General features: G+C 46.9%; 7 protein-coding genes across 7 annotated transcripts; 3 read left to right on the forward strand and 4 right to left on the reverse strand.

The window, feature by feature from the left end:
* Nucleotides 1-444: 444 nt before the first annotated feature.
* Nucleotides 445-4,437, forward strand: ATNIH1004_004363 (uncharacterized protein; the record flags this gene model as incomplete). Its single annotated transcript, XM_033569033.1, has 6 exons — nt 445-501; nt 567-592; nt 645-696; nt 755-853; nt 912-1,262; nt 1,321-4,437. 6 exons carry the CDS (start codon nt 445-447, stop codon nt 4,435-4,437), a joined length of 3,702 nt encoding a protein of 1,233 aa, XP_033427839.1.
* A 484-nt stretch (nt 4,438-4,921) lies between these two features.
* On the reverse strand, nt 4,922-8,445 carry ATNIH1004_004364 (MET18/MMS19 family protein; the record flags this gene model as incomplete). Its single annotated transcript, XM_033569034.1, has 6 exons — nt 4,922-7,327; nt 7,377-7,565; nt 7,615-7,754; nt 7,810-7,907; nt 8,028-8,301; nt 8,364-8,445. 6 exons carry the CDS (start codon nt 8,443-8,445, stop codon nt 4,922-4,924), a joined length of 3,189 nt encoding a protein of 1,062 aa, XP_033427840.1.
* Nucleotides 8,446-8,893: 448 nt separating this feature from the next.
* On the forward strand, nt 8,894-9,488 carry ATNIH1004_004365 (uncharacterized protein; the record flags this gene model as incomplete). The annotated part of the gene is made up of 2 exons (XM_033569035.1): nt 8,894-9,319; nt 9,396-9,488. 2 exons carry the CDS (start codon nt 8,894-8,896, stop codon nt 9,486-9,488), a joined length of 519 nt encoding a protein of 172 aa, XP_033427841.1.
* Nucleotides 9,489-9,748: 260 nt separating this feature from the next.
* On the reverse strand, nt 9,749-10,845 carry EMC3 (ER membrane complex subunit EMC3; the record flags this gene model as incomplete). The annotated part of the gene is made up of 4 exons (XM_033569036.1): nt 9,749-9,942; nt 10,048-10,636; nt 10,704-10,737; nt 10,796-10,845. The coding sequence occupies 4 exons, from the start codon at nt 10,843-10,845 to the stop codon at nt 9,749-9,751; spliced, it is 867 nt and encodes a 288-aa protein (XP_033427842.1).
* Nucleotides 10,846-11,138: 293 nt separating this feature from the next.
* ATNIH1004_004367 (signal peptidase complex subunit 2) lies at nt 11,139-11,961 on the forward strand (the record flags this gene model as incomplete). Its single annotated transcript, XM_033569037.1, has 3 exons — nt 11,139-11,184; nt 11,306-11,604; nt 11,662-11,961. The coding sequence occupies 3 exons, from the start codon at nt 11,139-11,141 to the stop codon at nt 11,959-11,961; spliced, it is 645 nt and encodes a 214-aa protein (XP_033427843.1).
* Nucleotides 11,962-12,416: 455 nt separating this feature from the next.
* MTD1 (methylenetetrahydrofolate dehydrogenase (NAD(+))) lies at nt 12,417-13,695 on the reverse strand (the record flags this gene model as incomplete). The annotated part of the gene is made up of 4 exons (XM_033569038.1): nt 12,417-12,500; nt 12,567-12,656; nt 12,717-13,350; nt 13,499-13,695. 4 exons carry the CDS (start codon nt 13,693-13,695, stop codon nt 12,417-12,419), a joined length of 1,005 nt encoding a protein of 334 aa, XP_033427844.1.
* Nucleotides 13,696-14,629: 934 nt separating this feature from the next.
* ATP5A1 (F1F0 ATP synthase subunit alpha) lies at nt 14,630-16,728 on the reverse strand (the record flags this gene model as incomplete). Its single annotated transcript, XM_033569039.1, has 5 exons — nt 14,630-15,880; nt 15,940-16,060; nt 16,115-16,171; nt 16,311-16,480; nt 16,636-16,728. 5 exons carry the CDS (start codon nt 16,726-16,728, stop codon nt 14,630-14,632), a joined length of 1,692 nt encoding a protein of 563 aa, XP_033427845.1.
* Between the last annotated feature and the right edge of the window lie 1,080 nt (nt 16,729-17,808).

Raw genomic sequence — 17,808 nt, forward strand, 5'->3', positions numbered from 1 at the left:
TTTGGATACGGTGATGACGTTGTGAATGTCTTACTATTCCAACACCCTTACTACCACACACCAACACATTCACTCTATAGTTTCCCTACGGCTGTTCTGTTTATGTTCCCCTAACTCTTTCCATACGACCTTTGTTTGTCCTCTTCCCTCTCCCCTCTCCCTTCTTGGTCGTCTCACTGGGATTTGTTTGTCCTATGACATCCTATGTCATCTATTCTTTCCAAGCATTTTATAACCCCTTAAATTGGAAATCTACGTGTCTTCAACGTGCAGGAGCTACTTTTCTTCTTCTTCTTCTCATCCTGCTGTTTTCATAGCACTCTCGCCTTATCTTGCACGCACTTGCACTCATATCCTCTATTCCTCGCAATCAACATTCACATCCACTCTTCGCCAGCTCTGGCGCCTTGTCCGTGGATGCCCTGCCCCTGAAGGAATGCCAGTATGGCATCTCAATCACGTCTAACATTTGCATCTATATGGGCATTTGAAGATACTGCAGTAAGAAATTAGCCTCCCATTTGTAAAAACGGAAATATTTACTGACTGTAAGATTTCTCTAACAGGTTGAGGAGCTTGAGAGTAAATTTAAGTATGTCTTCTTCAGACTGTATATAATTCCTATAAGACTGATAGCTGTTTAGGAAAACCGGCACTCACCTCGATTGTCATTGTGAATATTCAAAAACGGATGATGTTTGTAGATACTTAATAGCTGCTTCCATCTAGCTTTTACTAATTCTTTTTTGAACAGGTCCTTCTTATTAAAGGACCCTTAGATGGGCCTGTCTCCAAAGTCGCCGATATACTGTCACGCTACATTGATGAACAGAAACATAAGGATCTACTAGATGTAAGCTCTTTCATATTCTACATGTACATATTTGTGAACGAGCTCTTATTAAATTTAGGTACCACAAATTCGTCAACTTGACATACCTTCTGCCCTTCAGGATGATTCAAACCCTGTTTTGGATGAGCACAATGAGAGTCAGGAAGGGGACCTCTTGGCTTTAGATGAAGACCCCAACGAAGAATTAATTCCTCACTCTATTGACCGCGTCACAAAGCACTGGGTTTCATCCGATGGTGGCGTGGGTTGCTTTGCAGCCAACTTTCATGACATCCTTAGCAGCATCGCAATCATGACGGGCACAGAGATTGCCGTGGCGGAGGATCTGAAAGGAATCCAAGTTTCCGCCAAAAATTCAAATGACGTCGATGATGCTTTGGCGAAGATTTCTCGGATTGAGAAATCTCTGGTAAGTGAACTGCGATCTTTTTTGAAAGCCCTGTGGCCTCTAGCTAACTTCCATACAGTCGTCTATTGACAAACCACATGTGAGAAACATGGTAATTTCTGCAGACGACCAAACGACCCGCTTCTGTATCCAGAATTACAGCAGTCTGAACCCTGTGGCTATGCGCCGCATCCTAACAGACCCAACCTTGAACTCGAATTCAAGTCTCGGTCAGATGTTCGTCACCACCGCGCTTTCATTTGACGATGACGCACAGGCTTTTAAATTGCCACAGAACCTGGTTACCCCTCCACGAGTAGAGGAGGAACCTGGAAAGTCTCGAATTTGGAAAGACTTCACCTTCCAAGCTATAGGGGCGGGTGACCGGTTCCTCAGAATGGAGTCGGTGGTTGAAAAAGCTCACTCAGATCCTGCAGTAGCTCTCATGGGGGACTCAGTTCCTCACAGATACTTATCTGCTGAAAAGGTGAAGCAAGTTGATCAATGGGTGGCTGAAAATAAAATAGTCCAAACTGAGCAAGAGTGGGAACCCAACTTGGCATCACAACCGGAACCTCCGAGCGAATCAATTATAAGACCTCCCGGTATCAAATCAAGAAGAGCCGTGACATCAAACCCCAAGGGATCTATACCATCCTCTAATTCCCCACCTACCAGGTCAGAGCCAGCCAAAGGCCCCGCGGACGATACTACCTCAAGCCCGCGCAAAAAATGGAAAATGACATATGAGATTGAAAGCGGAAGTAAGAATTCGCAGTCAGCCGAGCCCATAACTGGGGCCGGAAAGCAAGATAGAGATGTCCTGTGCGGGATTGCTTTCGTCCCGGCCAATATTAGCCCTCCCGAGAACAGATCAAGGCTTCCGTCGAATTTCGACGTGACCAAGTACGGAGCAAACAAGTATGGAGCCAACAAACTCTCTCACTCTATGATGAAGACAATGTGGGAGCACCCCAAACCCCACAGAGTAAACGAGAATATCTGCCCTGGACCAGGGAGAAAGCCACGTAAGGAGAGTCAGCTTGTGGACGTTTTTGCACCAGCATACACTACCAATATTGGTCCACCCCCTCTGTCTTTCGATCAACCTGCCTTGATTCCCGAGAAGCTGCTAGTGGATGGTGAGTCTAAATGCAACAGTAACAATATGCCCATCCCGCACGGGATAGGCAATATGCATGACCTGGCTGGCCTCGACTTCGACTCCAATGTTTCTTTTGCTGAAGATGAGTTCTTAGAGCAAGAGAAGAGGCTCTCTCGACTGCAGAAAATATATGAGGTGCAAAAGGAGGACGTAGGCTGTGTTAATATAGCCAATACAGCTACTACATACAGGCCTGTATCGCGGCGTCATGTGAATAGAGTGCTGGCGCAAGAAAGACTCACGGAGCTAGAGAAGTGCCATAGATTAGAGGCGAGTCAGTCTTCTGACGAAGTAGGCAGCAGAAAGTTCTACCTCACCATGAATCAAAGGGCACCTAAATCTACAGGTAAGTCAATGAGTAAGTCTGAAATTAACGTCAAAAGACAAGCTACTCTTGAAGATGCGTGGGGAATTCCAAAGCAGCCGGTGAAACAGGTAGCTTCTGGTGATTCCAGGAATGAGAGGTCCTTTGAGAAGAGGGAAATGGGGCAAACGATGTCAGAGGGAAGGCCAAACAAGCAGCAGTTACAGAATGCCAAGGCAGAATTACATACCAACGAGGAGATCAAACATCTTTTCGAAGCTCTGAAGCAAACACTGGAAGCTGCAGAATACTTCCCGGGCCCATTATCCCTGGAGGTTCAGTTCGGTCTTGTTTTAATTCCCCTTTTACCCAAAACCTACAAAGAAGGACTGATCTCTGCTGGTGAATGGACAAGAATCTTCCAGCCACGGACTGGCATTGTCGCTCCCACAACAAAATTTACTAATAGACTCACAACGTCAGGTTCTGATGTTGACTATATCGTGGGCCTAAAAGAATCAAAAGCCCAGGGAAGGCGTCAAGCGTTCGAGCAGGGCGACAACGAATACTGCGTTTTTTATGAGTACCATTGTCGGTCCAAGTCGGGGCAGTTACTTATCATCACCATGAACGAACAAGGGAGTCATTCGATCAGAAGGCCAACCACGGCGCTGGGAGGGGTCAATCTACATTTTCCCAGTCATACATGGGATGCAAACATAAGTGTGAACGGCGCTGCTGGGTATAATATGGGAAGCAACCCAGAGTTTGAAAAAGCAGCCCAGTATCTGGTCGACCATATCTGGATCCCACCAGACAAGCAACTAATTCAGATTTTCTCTCAAATCCCACAGGGGAGCGAATTAAGTATTGAAAAAGTGTTCATGAAACGCTGGACCCGTCATCGCTATATTCGCCCAGACGAAACCTCCCCGAAAGATGCCGCCATATCTGACTCGGCATCTTCGACGCGTTTACGAGCCGGATCTACGCAAGCTTCCGAGTTTACAGAAACTCAGATGGCTCCAAGAGAGGTAACCTCAAGGGACCATGATAGCTTGAATAGTGGGGTAGAAACTGGTGCTGAGAACCAGGATATATTCCTACAAATTACTGAAGTACAAGACTTAATCATTGGAACTGGTGTATCAGACGCGCAGGCCGTGAAAGCTCGCTGCGCACCACTTCTAGATATGCTCAAAAACGGACGGCAGTGGTACGAAGTTTCTCTCGTCAGTCCTGCCATTGAGACTATCTTAAAGGCAAACGCCAACCTTGAACTCGGAGAACGTACAGATGATTGGCGGAGCACTGACCTTTTCGGAAAAGACGCTCTTCTTTGCAACGACTCCAGTGAGGATTCTCGAGCAAAAGCCTCACCAGGCCCTGTTGCAGTTGCCATTGGCGATACAGGTATCGGGGATCTCTTCCGCCTGGCCAAAATGGTTATCGAAAAAATTGATGGTGTCGGATTTTGGAACTTCAATCCCATCGCTGAAGCTGTGCGTATGGCTCCCGTTGGCTCGTTGGACGCTCCTCCAGGCATGCTCAGCGTCCCTGCGACGTCACTCCCAGTCGCTAATACGAAAGTCGAGCCAAAGAGTTTTAACCACGACGAGCTAGAGAGTATTAAGGAAGTAGGGAGCGCGACAGTGGATGTCAGCAAAAAGTCCTCTTCCACGCCTTCCGCCAAACTTATGGAACAGATTGAGGAGGAATACTGGTAAAATAATTTGCATATAACTGTTTCAGATCTTTTTTTTAAATTTTTTAGAGGCTGGGACTTGTTTTCTTTTAATGAAGAAGGGGAAGGAAGATCCACATGGTAGGCAAGTGATCGGGCAGTAGACAGAACAGCTAGCATCTCCAGTACTTCGAATGAGCAAGGAATCAATGTCACATGTGCACCAATCTCTACTTTGAAGTAAAGTCAATGGTGGTTCATCCTACGAAAGAAACACATCCATTGGGAGAACCTTTAAACTAGTTTTTATTCGCAGTCGGTAGTATATATATGCGCCATGTCAATTGTACTTCAGGACCCGAGCATAACCAAAATCTTGGATCAAGAGCTTTTATACATAAATCCCCAATCATCTATAAATATCTAGCAGTTATCATCAACTTCCTTCCAAGCCGAGCACGTCAGAAAAAGTCATTTAAAAAGGAAAGGAAAGGGGGAAGAGATGGAAAAGAAATAGAAAGAAAAGACTAGTCTTCATCATCTGGCGCATCATCAACGCCTCTGAGCCAAGCACCACGTGCATCAACGGCTGCTTTACGCACGTCTCGTTTGGGATCATCAAGAACCATGCGTAGAGACCGTAACACTTGGCCTTTGACAGGGAGGAGTGGGGAGAGTTTTCCTGCCTTGGCGACAGCCGGCGCATCAGATGCGGGGGTCTGCGCGAGCAGGAAGAGACATTTCAGTGCATCGGCACGCAATCGCGGCCCATTGACGGGAATAGGTTGTCTGTCCGGGTCGACATCTTCCGTAGCGAGAGTACACTTTGTCGTGTTGAGAAGTCGGGTGACAAGGCTCTGGACGTGGCCACATTCCTCGATTACACCGACGCCGTTCTCGCGGATAATCACGGCAAGGGTGTCGAGTGTTGCAGCCCTCACAGGCTGCGAGTCAGCTGTTTGGAGGTCCAAGCTCTGCAGCAGGAGGGGGAGCAGGGTTGGGAGTTCGGGCATAACCATGGAAGGAGAAATAGTAGACAAAATCCCCGATAAGGCTGTGAGATGAGCGGACTTGACGTGAGCGGGGGCGGATGACTCTTTGCCGGCGACATTGACTTCTCTGATCTTGCTCGAGATAAGAGGTACCAAGGTCGTGAAGACGCGTTGCTTCGATAGAAGTCGGATATTGGCCCCGTTGGAGGGGGAAAGTACGTCGTCGTCTCTGAGAAGGATGGTGAATCCGCGCGCGGCTGTGGTACTGGTTCCTTCGTCTGGAGATGATACAAGTGCCAGTAGTGATGTTAGGAGCTGGGATGTTTGGGGGGCTAGTCTTAGGACTAGGGCCTTGGAGAGCCAGAACACGGTTGCTAGCTTCTCAGGACTGATTTTCTCTGTTTCGGTACCGGCAGGGAGGAGAGAGTCAATTAGGTCTGTGGCGAGGGCCAGTTCGGATTTAGGTAGGAATTTATTGACCAGAAGAGAAAGATGGCGAAGCAGGGCAAGATGGGTGGGTGGTTCACATGTAGAAACGGATCGCTTTGAAATATCAGATAGCAGAGCAGATATGTTTGGGCTCTTGTATGGGAGCTTTGTACAATCGGCCTGAAGTCCCGCGAGGAGATATGTTGAGATAATCATTGTACGTTGTTGGCTGTTACTTGCGGATGGTGCAAATGGGACCGGTGAGAAATGGTCTGCAGAAGAAAATAGGGAGTAGACGTTCTCTGCAACCTCATCTTGTTTCTCTCTTGGAAGGGATCTAACAATGAGGTTACAGAGCCTTCCGAGGACATCTAGCACCGTAACGTCGTTGAGAATGCTGTTTTCAGCCTTGCCTGAAGCAGACTCTGCTGCACTGCGGCATAGGCTGACTACTATCTTGTCGTAGTAGAATCCAAGGTTTGGATCTTGGTCCATCTGCCGTTGACTCATGACATAGAGAATGGCCATAAGGATTGTCCTTGGGTAGGCTGCAGATCCACGCTGCTCCATCTGAAGCAGTATCGTTAGTTTGCTAAGCAACCGCCGAACTAATGTCTCGAAGATATCCTTTTCGATGCTAATTTGCGCCAAATTCTCGAGCGTTGTCAAGTAATCAGAGTTCGTATCGTCGCCGGAGTCTGGGAGCGTCGCCACAAACGCAGGAAAAGTAATGTCCATGATAAGTCTTGGTTTGTACTTTGAGATCTCAGCCAAAGCTGAAATTGCATCTTTCTTGAGATCGTCTCGCCCCATGGACTCTTCCTTGAGCAGGATCTCATCAAGGTATTGTACATATAGACCAATTTCGTTATCTTGGAAGTAACCGCGCAATGTTGATAGGCGCAAGAATCCTGTCAAAGCAGAAACGCGGAAGGAAACTTCTTCTTTAATTACGCCCATTAAAGCCTGACCAAAAATATCTGAGAACTGGTCTTTGAATTCAAGCAAAGGATTTCTGGCAATAGGCTCAGGATCCCTCGTAGTCCATTTTCCAAATACTTTGATTGCCGAGTCAAAGAGAACTATCAAAGTCTCTAGCAATGCTCTTTGTTTAGCGATACCATCAGCTTCCTGGTAGATGGTTAACAGCGGTGGAACAACTGCCTGTACGGCAAGTATGAGCGCAGCAACAGAAGCAGCTGAGACGGAGCCAAGAATCTGCTGAGCAGGCCTTGCTTGTTTCTGTTGAGGCTCCCGCAATTGCTCATTGCACTCCCTGGTAATTGGCCGTAGGTACTGTGCTAAAGGCAACTGATCGGAGATCTCTGTGACGCCCTCAGATAATCGTTTCGTGATATTTTGCAAAATATCAAGAGAAAGCTCAGAGAGGAATTCCTCTTGCGAGTTGAGTATTTCAAATTTTAGAGCATCCCAAATGGTAATTGAGTATCTGGATACAGTATCCGGATCATACGAACGAACGCAAGCGATCAAGGCGTTGAGTGCATCTTTCTTGGAGACGGTTAGAATTGAACAAGTAACGCAGAAATATGAATTTTACCTTGACATTCGGTGACGTCGAGTCAAGTTTGTCCAACAATGACGGTATGGCATGCGGTGCGAATAGACTTGTAGACGAGATACAGTCCTGCAGACGGTCCTTCAAGTCTTGCGAGGTGATACCATATGGATCATTCGGTGGGGGCCTAAACGTGATAGGGAAGTAATTATATACGGAGTCAAATAAGAGCTGTGGATGTTAGACCCAGAATCGAAATAGTGGCAGAAAAGATACATACTTCCACGTGGTTTAAAATATCCCATTCTACCATTACCACTTTCAAGATAGAGAATACCAACATGAGGTTACGGGGGTCTTTCTCTCCTGTCATAATGTCCACGATTCCAACCAAAGAGTCGTCTCCCATGTCATGCAGGGCTAGGAATGTCAGCAACCAACAGAGAGAGAGAGAAAGGAACAAGTCACAGCCTACCGGCTCGATGGTTGGACATCAATTCATTTAGTAATTGATAAACTTGAAATCGCTGGGATTGTGATCGAGACTGCAATTCCTGGAAATGCTCAAAAATGCTGCAGGGATGTCAGCAAGTTCTAACCTCTGGCCATTACCCGCACACCGTCTTGCAGACTAGATTGCGACTCAACAATTGAGTAGTCTATAAGTCTCAAAAGCAAAGAGCATTCACTCACGCTCGTGCCACCTCCTCAGCTAACTCTTTATTGAAACGATCCAGTTTTTGCAGAGTTTCCAGACCCGTAACAGCTCCTCCATCTTCGATGCGATCACAAAAGAACGTGGTCAGAACCTGGGTTTGCTGTCTTGTAAGGAACTTCGGAGGAAGTGCAATGATCACAGCGGTAAGGTACGAGACAGCTTTGCCACGCAAAATAGGATCTTCGTCGTTGATATATTCGCCTAAAGACTGTACAACGTCGATGAGTGTCGTCTTTTTGTTCTCCAAATCTTTTTAAGGACAGTTCAGTTAGATACAACGTCCTTGATAACCAGCGACCGGGCAGCATTACCTTGAGCAACTCGTTCAGCGATTTGCTTGGCCTCCTGCTTGTCGTGGTCTACGACCAGCAGGAATGTCTGCAACACCGACATCTTCTTAATCAACCTTGAATGAGGGGTAATCGAGCCAATTCCCTCCTCTCCGCGACCGGAATATGGCTCTTTTTGTGGACGTCGGCCCTTATCGATGAATGTCACGTGGTTTTCTACTCCGCAAGCTCACGTGTCTCGAGAGACAGAAGGACGTGGTCCGTTGCGTCATGGGTTTCTCATACTGACTGATCTTGCTGATCTACAGTTATCATCAGCTGCCAAAATGTGGCACATCATCCTTACTCCAGCACTAATCGTTTCTGTATTACTCTGCTCCGTATCTACAGCCTGGAGTATTCCGACAATATCCCTTCGTAAACATATCCCCTCTGTGCTTAGCGAGTTGCCTCACTTTCATCACGAACAACACCTGCAGGAAAGGCAAAGTCTCAGCAACTGGCTTAAACTGCAAGAACCCGGCGTGAAAGGTGCTCATCAGAAGATAACTATGTCTCCGCCAGAAGGCTCAGGGGAAAATGCCAACCTTCCCAAAACATCCAACCAGGAAAACCCCATCATATCTGATGTTCTCCCCAAAACGCGCGGTATCAATATCTTTGCATCGCTCACGCGTGACTTCGAGTCCGTTGAATCTCGCCTTAGCGACCCTGCGAGAAATTTAACCGTTCTGGCGCCCCGAAACAGCGCCATTCAGAATCTGCCTCGCAAGCCCTGGGAAAATCCCGATGATTACGCACAATTTGGGGAGGCGAATGCTTATGAAGGAGAAGATGGACAAGATCGAGCTAGGCGCAACTTGAAGCGCTTTGTCGATGCCCATATTGTTTCGTCAAGTCCTTGGGAAAAAGGGGAGGAAGTAGAGACTCTTGGAGGAGATAAGCTGAGGTGGATCAAAGAGGGAGATAAGATCTATGTACGCAGACATTTCCTCACATTTTCTTTCCTTTTACTCTTTGATTTCTGGTTCTCTTTAAATTAACAAATGCTAGATTCAACCCGGTAATGTCGAAGTCGATAGCATTGCGGAGAAGGTATCGAACGGCGAAGTATGGATCCTAAACAGTATAATCAACTACCGCTAATGCTATATGCTAATGAGTTATGACCAAACGTATCGACTGTGATTTGAGGTTTCTTATACATACTTGATGTTATTATTCATGTCATTCTTGATATGTGGTTCATGCTATTACAAGATATATTGATGTGTGCATTCTAAAGTTACCCTTCTGATCCAAGGAGTTTTTACTTATCAACAACATAAATATGACTATTTTATTGTTCTAGACAATACTATATAGAACACGAAAATGGCAGGAAACCCCTAGCTAGATGAGGGGAATCAATAGATTTCCTTCGAAGCGTAATTATGCAGCACCCTTTCCTCAATACCATCCAAAATACAGAAATGTTCCATTACTTCCAAGTTTTCTGCTTCACTCAAATATAACTTATCAGGGTCCTGGCCGGGTTGGAAAGGATTAACGCCGGCAGCCGGGTTCATACTAGCCATTTGTTGTGACATTTGATTCGCAGCTAAGTCGAAAAATATATTAGTGATGATATAATTAACATGATAAGGGTAGGGTATTGCTCTGAGCAACAAAAAATAAATAAAAAGGTGACGTAGAGTAGACAAACCATTATCGCTGCCCAAGATAAAACCGAAAACAGACTGAAGACCGAAAAGATTCAGGAAATACCACGAAAGGCTTGAGACCCATCTCACATCCAAGTCACGGGTCATGACACCAGACTGGAGCATCGATTTGAATCGGATCGTGAGGGGGAAAGGCAATTTCACTGTTTTTAATTGCGTCAGTGCGTTCAGGAGAGCTTGCTCAGAAGGATGGAGCGGCATACAGATGACAAATCCCGAAAAGAAGGCGTTGATCCAACTCATAATAAGAGTATGCGGGATCATCATCATCATGTTCCCTTTCATCATTCCCATCATAGCTTCCATTCCCGCCGGATCTGTCATTGGGTTGGCTGGTGGCTGGCCGCGACTGGCGGGATCCTTCAAGAATTCACCATTCTGGTATGCAGAGACCATGTAATTCTTTCGAGCTTCGAATGCCTCTCGTGATAGGACGGCACATGCATTATTACGCAAATTGACACCGCGGATGAGAGACAGGCGCTCGCGAGATTCGGCCAGAGTAGACGGAGGCTTCGGAGGGCTGTTCATCAGGACCGTAGCATAATGACGAAGAATTCCTGTCAATATCTATACCTTATCTTTAGCTTCTATTAAGGGTCCCGATAAGTCTGAGTCGTATGATGAAAAAGCATACCATGACAATAGTGATTGGGAATAAAATCCAGTAGCTTACAACCCCCCATATTAGCCAAACATTTCGCTGACAGAGTGAATTGCAGAACTCACAATAGTGCAGGATCCCGAAGGATCGCCTGCTCAGCCCCTTGCAATGCCATGACGAACGAGATTGTTCACAATCGGGGGTTGCCTTGACGGTAGGTCGGGAAAGATAGGTAGGAAGCTCTCCCAAGGTTTGGTCTGCACGACAGAGGCTTAGTGAGCGTGTGATCTCACGCCGCTTTAGCTCCGCTCTCCACGAAAGGGACAGCTCGCCGCAACGTCGCGGCGCCTTGTACACAGGCTACACTTTCAAAACTTTCTTGCCTTCAGAACAGTAACTCTCTTCCTCTCAGTCTCTAGTGTTGAGGAATCCACGAGTCAACTATACTTTGGGATTGGATTTCTTATAATGGCTTCAGCACCGACAGTAAAGGTGCCTGTTTACTCTGGCAATGGTTAGTATTATACCCCCATGGCTTTAGTTACTTCATTTGTTGGCGGATTACCTGAATACATGAGCCCTCAATATGTATTCAGCTATTACAATTACTACCAAATACTAATATTCACCTGTAGACCTTAAATCAACAACAGACGATTCCCTGGCACCGTATTTAACTACCCTGCCCCGGCCATATACCTTTACCCAAGACCATTCGAAGACAAATATTCGATTCCTTCTGGGCTACAGTGCCGTCTCAATCGCGGCATTCACCTTTTATGCCGACCGTAAGCTGGGATGGGAGGCGACAAAATCGCCCTGGGTTATAGCAGCTGTGTCCAGTTACTTCATCCTGAACACCCTGCTCACATACTGGATCTGGGCCGTGGAGGCTGGAGAAGTATTTCGGGGAAAGCGGCAGTCAGGTGAAATGGTATGATCCATTTAAAGTTCTTCTGGATTAACGAAGCTGAGTGTCTGTTTTGAATAGATCTCTATCCGCTCCTCCACCAAGAAATTCTCTCCACTCTATAAACTCAGCATCCAGTACAAATCGTCGTCCAACAAAGTTCTCCAAGAGAAGGAAATTGAGACCTCGTTCACCACTTGGTTCGCTGCAGATGGAACTTTCCATCCTAAACCTCTTCAGAAATGGATATCAGGTGAGATTGAGGTTCTAAGGCTCGCAGCTAAAGAACTCGAGAAGAAGACCGGCAATGTTGGTGACTCAACTGAAGTTCAAGAAATCGAGAGAAACCAGGATAACAAGAGCGCCAACAAAAAGAGGTAGTCTTTTCATTTGGATTGGTTATCTAAAAGATATATACTGAAAATGGGCTTGGCTGATCGGATTTAAATTTCCTTTAATAGTCACTTATCTTTCAGTAAGTATGTGAGGAGTCAGTTCGTCAAACAAAATCAAGGAGACATACGCATTTTATATTGGGAAATAGATTCCTGTCTGTTATATTCTCCTTGGACGTTCATGGTACCCTGAAGTAAAATAACGACACTCGTAGGAAGCGAGATGAAGAGAAAGGGTCGCAGTCAGTAACTTTTTATACATTGGCTCAGTCACTGTTATTTTGAGAAGGCCTTTTATCGTATATTCGAGTATATTTATGACAAATTCTCCAGGACATCAGTAAAACATAATAGAAAGAAAGGCTCTATAGCTAACTTTTTTTTTTTTTTTTTTTTGACATCATTTTCCATTGCAATTTATTAATCCGATATCGCTGGAAATCATGAGGCGGCCTCCAGCGTTCCTGGGCGCTCAGTGGCTTGGGCAGGTTTCACATCATCCAATCTCCGGTTCTGGATAAGTCTCTGCAGTACATTGTCAGGCATAAAATATCTCCAATGCAGACTCGCCTCAACTAAGGTTTCACTTACCAGCAGATTTCTGAGTAAAACAACAATTGTGACCTTGCCAATGGACGGTACAAAGATGGAAGCCTTCCCCTTAACTTCCGGTCCAAAGTTCTGCTCGCAAAGCATTAGAAAACTCCTCGCGGATCACATCGACAGTAAAGATTGTCATACCTTTTCGCTGGAGAAGTTGACACACACAGCACCCTCTCTAAGGAGGCTAGTATCGAACTTGTACGAGTTACCAGGGACACCAGAGATCACGACGTCACACAGAGGTGCCACATCTTTTAGAGTCTGGCCCTCCAAATCGTGAACCTCGTGTCGTTTCTTCTGGATACCTTCACCCCGGGTGAATTTCTCGATACCGTTGACGTCTACACTGTAGACACAAGCTCCATCATTGGCCAACAATGCTGCAAGAGGACGACCCACGACCTCGGAGCGATTGACCACACAAATTGTGTGTCCAAAGAGCCGGTTTCCATATGGCAGTATCGTGTTGTAGATATTAAGATATTCCAAAATTTTGATGATAGCAAGAGGGGTGCACGGAAGAATGCACTTCTGGCGTCTGGTTTCGGGGTCAAGGAAACGGATATTCTGGTACATGTTGAAGATATAACGATGGCTAAGACCCTCTACATCCTTAGATACGTCGACGATTTGTTGCAAGTACTGGTCTTGCCGGTTATTGAAAATGGGGTAGTATATGATGATACCATCAACATCCGGGTCTGTATTGGCAGCTAGAATGGCTTCTTCGAGATCATCGCGCGAAATTTCACGGAGTGAGTACCGAAACCCACTGTTTGATAAGAAAGACTACGTTAGCTACGATGTGACTCTTCAAGATGATACTATCCCCGCGATCCTCCGACATCGCAGGTCGCAGCATGTGCATGCAACCGAGGGGCCATTGATACGAATGAAACCAGACATAAGAAAATGCTCACTTTTCTTGACAAGTTTTCTCCGTCCACTGAGCGTACATGAGCGCCGCTGGGTCATTGTTGGCCAAAAAGCCCACGAGGTGGGGTGGCTTTTCCAAGGTCCTGACGCCTTCGAGAACCTCCGCAAGTAGACCATTGGCGACGTGCTTCGAAAGCATGACCTTGCAAGTTGCTGGGGCTGTGTCTGTAGTCGAAGCCATCTTTTTAACGGTAAGGCTTAACGGAACTGATGGGGTGTGAGTCAATCGTTTGTTTGGAATGGCGCTGGTGGAGGGAAACGAGCGGAAATTTTGGGACGGAAAAAAGCTGCTCGCTTATCGATAAAGAAATGCCGCATTCGGCCTCTGCTTCATGCTTCTTCTCTTAGAAAAGCAGGAGGCATCGCATCACGCCTGACATTCAAGAGTAACGCCTCAATCTGAAAAGAATTTTAGAAGCCTCTGGATTCTATACACTGCACTGTGACAACACCTTTCTCTTATATAGTCTTCTCCTCATTGTGGAACGCAGCACCCTCAGAACAGATATACATCCTAAATATATATATATACTCTTCATAACACGATTCGATGAGTGCTTAAGATTATGCTTATGTACAATTATGCCAATCAAGTTAAACTTGTATGTGATTGATAGGGGCGCCATCTTGATTGCAGTGGCGCCTAACCCCTCTCCTACCTATGTGATCCTACAAGCATACCAGCCATAACAAAACAAGAGACAAACAAAGGAAATCACATTCAGGCTGCATATAGTTATGGAAACAAAAGAACTTGGACAGAAAGGCAAGCCGGGTATCAGTACGTTATTCCATGCAAAGGAAAGCCAGAACCCAGTCGCTCTTTCCAGTCTCGGCTCCCTAGTTGTGCGAAAAGATCTAAACGTACAGGATATTAATCGTATCTGTCTTTTTACCGTCCCACTATGTTACCTTTCTTCATAGCTACAAAGACCAGGTTGCAACACCAAAAAGGACGCGGTTATTGTATCCTCGACAATCCCCTCCAACCCGAAACTCTGATAGAAAAGAAATGAAAACAGTGGTCTCAAATTGTACAAGCTAACTTGTCTATACACATTGAGTCAGGAAAAACAGTACACGGTTGACCAATCACCCAGTTGCCTTTTGCTCACCTATGCGTTGAAAGACTTGTTGAAGCCGACGATGAGCTCCTTAAGCTGGGCCTCAAGGTCTTTGCTGACCTGGCCCTCCTTGTCGATGGTCTCCTGGACCTCGGGGTGGTTGCTCTTAAGGAAGGCAAGGAAGTCAGCCTCCCACTGGAGGATCTTGGCGACAGGGATCTGGTCGAGGTAACCGTTGACACCAGCGAAGATCAGAGGAACCATGTCGGAGACAGCCATGGGGGAGTACTGCTTCTGCTTCAGAAGCTCAGTGAGACGCTCACCACGGTTGAGAGTCTGCTTGGTGGAGGCATCGAGATCGGAACCGAACTGAGCGAAAGCAGCAACCTCACGGTACTGAGCCAAGAAGAGTTTCAGGGAACCAGCGACCTGCTTCATGGCCTTCACCTGGGCAGCGGAGCCGACACGAGACACGGACAAACCGACGTTAATGGCGGGACGGATACCCTTGTAGAAAAGTTCCGACTCCAAGAAGATCTGACCATCGGTAATGGAAATGACGTTGGTAGGGATATAAGCAGAAACGTCACCACCCTGGGTCTCAATGACGGGCAGAGCAGTGAGGGAACCACCGCCGTGCTTGTCGTTCATCTTGGCCGCACGCTCAAGGAGACGAGAGTGAAGGTAGAAAACGTCACCGGGGTAGGCCTCACGACCGGGGGGACGACGAAGCAGCAGCGACATCTGACGGTAGGCGACGGCCTGCTTGGAAAGATCGTCATAGATGATGACGGCATGGCGGCCGTTATCACGGAACCACTCACCCATGGCACAGCCAGTGAAGGGAGCAAGGTACTGCAGAGGAGCAGCCTCGGAAGCGGTAGCAGCAACGACAATGGAGTACTTCATGGCGTCGTTCTCCTCCAGGGTCTTGACGAGCTGAGCGACGGTGGAACGCTTCTGACCGATGGCAACGTAGATGCAGTAGAGCTTCTTGCTCTCGTCGGAGGAGTTGTTCCAACGCTTCTGGTTCAGCATGGCGTCAAGCGCGACGGCAGTCTTACCAGTCTGACGGTCACCAATGATCAACTCACGCTGACCACGGCCAATGGGAACCATGGAGTCGACACACTTCATACCAGTCTGCACGGGCTGGTTGACGGAGCGACGGGGCAGAATACCAGGGGCCTTAAGCTGAGCACGGCTCTTGGCCTTGGTATTGATGGGGCCCTTGCCGTCAATGGGGTTACCCAGAGCATCAACGACACGGCCGAGCATCTCAGGACCGACAGGGACGTCAACCTAGGCACAGTTAGCATAGTTCAGGGCAGAAGTTCATCGGATATCACGGGAGAACACACAATTTCTCCGGTACGCTTGACGGTCTCACCCTCCTTGACGAGACGGTCGGAACCGAAAAGCACAACACCGACCTGGCCGGCTTCGAGGTTCATGCACATGCCCTTGACACCGGAGGCGAACCTACGCATCCGTTAGTTTCACAAAGTTAGAAGGCCATGGCATTAGGATACGTACTCGACCAGCTCCTCAGCCTGGACATTGGTCATGCCATGAACACGAGCAATACCGTCACTGTCCACGAAACCAGGTTAGTTAATGCAACCAAATACGGACAAGACATGGTGTTGCGAATTAAGATGTTTTTTTCGAAGATTTTGAGGGTGTCGTGGCGGCGTTCGAATTTTTCGATTAGGGTAGGGTAGTGACATACCCGACGGAAAGGACGCGACCAGTCTCAGCAAGGCCAGCTTCCTCCTGAACACCACGGATTCTCTGCTCAAGGATGGAGGAAACCTCGGTGGGCGAAGCCTTGGCCTCAGCAGCGTAGGTACGGACCTGCTTGGAAGCACCAGAGAGGGGGCCGGAAACAGCCGCGCGGACCTGAAAGAGACGCAAAATTTGTCAACGACCGAAAATGGTAACCAAAACACATAAAAATGGTATATAATGCATTGCGATATGGGTTAAAACAATTGGAAGCATCATTGAGATGACTTTTGGGATAGTAGTAGCGAAATTGACGAGACGACGACAACCTGAGTAGGGATGAGACTCACCGAAGCGATCCTGCCAGTGGCAGAGGCAGCCGCAACGGTACGGCTAGACTGCCGCAAAGCGTTCCTGAACATTGTGAAGGGGGTTCAGAGGTGTGGGAGAGTGGTTTCTCTGAAGGAGAGATGTAATTGGGGGGAGGTAGAAGGAGGAGAGAGGATTGTGGATGGATGGAAGGAGAGCTTTGTCGTCGGGGCTGGGAGGATTCTCAGGACAGCCACTAAGCCTAGTTTGCCGAGCCTCAGTAACCTCCGAAGCCGCCCTAGTGCGCTCACGGGACTGCCAACCCGTCCCAAACGAACGAAATTGCCGGATGTCTCTCACAATTATAGTTTGGATCGAACCTGTGGTCAATTTTTAGGTGGTTTTTATTTCGATCTCTAATCATTTCTACTTTTTTTTTTTTTTTTTTTTTTTTTTTTTTTTTTTTTTTCACATTATCTGTTCACCAGGTTGACAGGAAAACTGATGGGGTGGAGGTTATTGGCACTTCTCCGGCTATCCGTCTCCCTCCTGCGGGCCACCTGGCAATCTCAGTTCTCGCTAGTATTTTCTCGGATCGGCGGATACTGGTTATTGGCCAGGGGCTTACTCATGCCCGCTCATTTTTCGTCAGAGCATACCATCTGCACAAACGTTGGATATAGAATTAGAGCGAACTGGTCACTAGGAGGGCAATGAAGTCTAGGCTAAGATTTCTTGTTCTGAAGCTCTCATGCACTCCCTTCCCGCTTTCTATTTTTGTAGTGTGTTAAGATGTATGCTACTCGTTCCCCGCTTTCCCCTTTGTCAATGGTGTAGGTGTTTAGGATTGCATAGGAAATTCTGTTACTCTTAATTGCGGAGTGCAGCGCAGCAATTGTATTTTTATTTTTTTTTAAAAAAAATTTCTTTCCCCCTTTATCTTTCATAATTCGCTTCTCTTGTTCTATCAGAGACCATTGCAAATGCCATCTATCGCCGATATCATGGGAAATCGCCAGCGCCCTTAGAGTGCAACCAACTGATGCTTCATTACGTAAAATCTGGCAAATAACTAATCGCTAAACCTGAATACAACAACCTACCATAGAATATATAACAGAAAGCAAGGACATTATATCAGAAACAAGTCACAACTCCTAGATATATTACTCTTTCCAATGGTCACAATCCTC

The sequence above is a fragment of the Aspergillus tanneri genome (genome assembly GCF_003426965.1).
Source record: "Aspergillus tanneri strain NIH1004 chromosome Unknown AapTan_3_pilon_pilon_pilon, whole genome shotgun sequence".
Classification (NCBI taxonomy): domain Eukaryota; kingdom Fungi; phylum Ascomycota; class Eurotiomycetes; order Eurotiales; family Aspergillaceae; genus Aspergillus; species Aspergillus tanneri.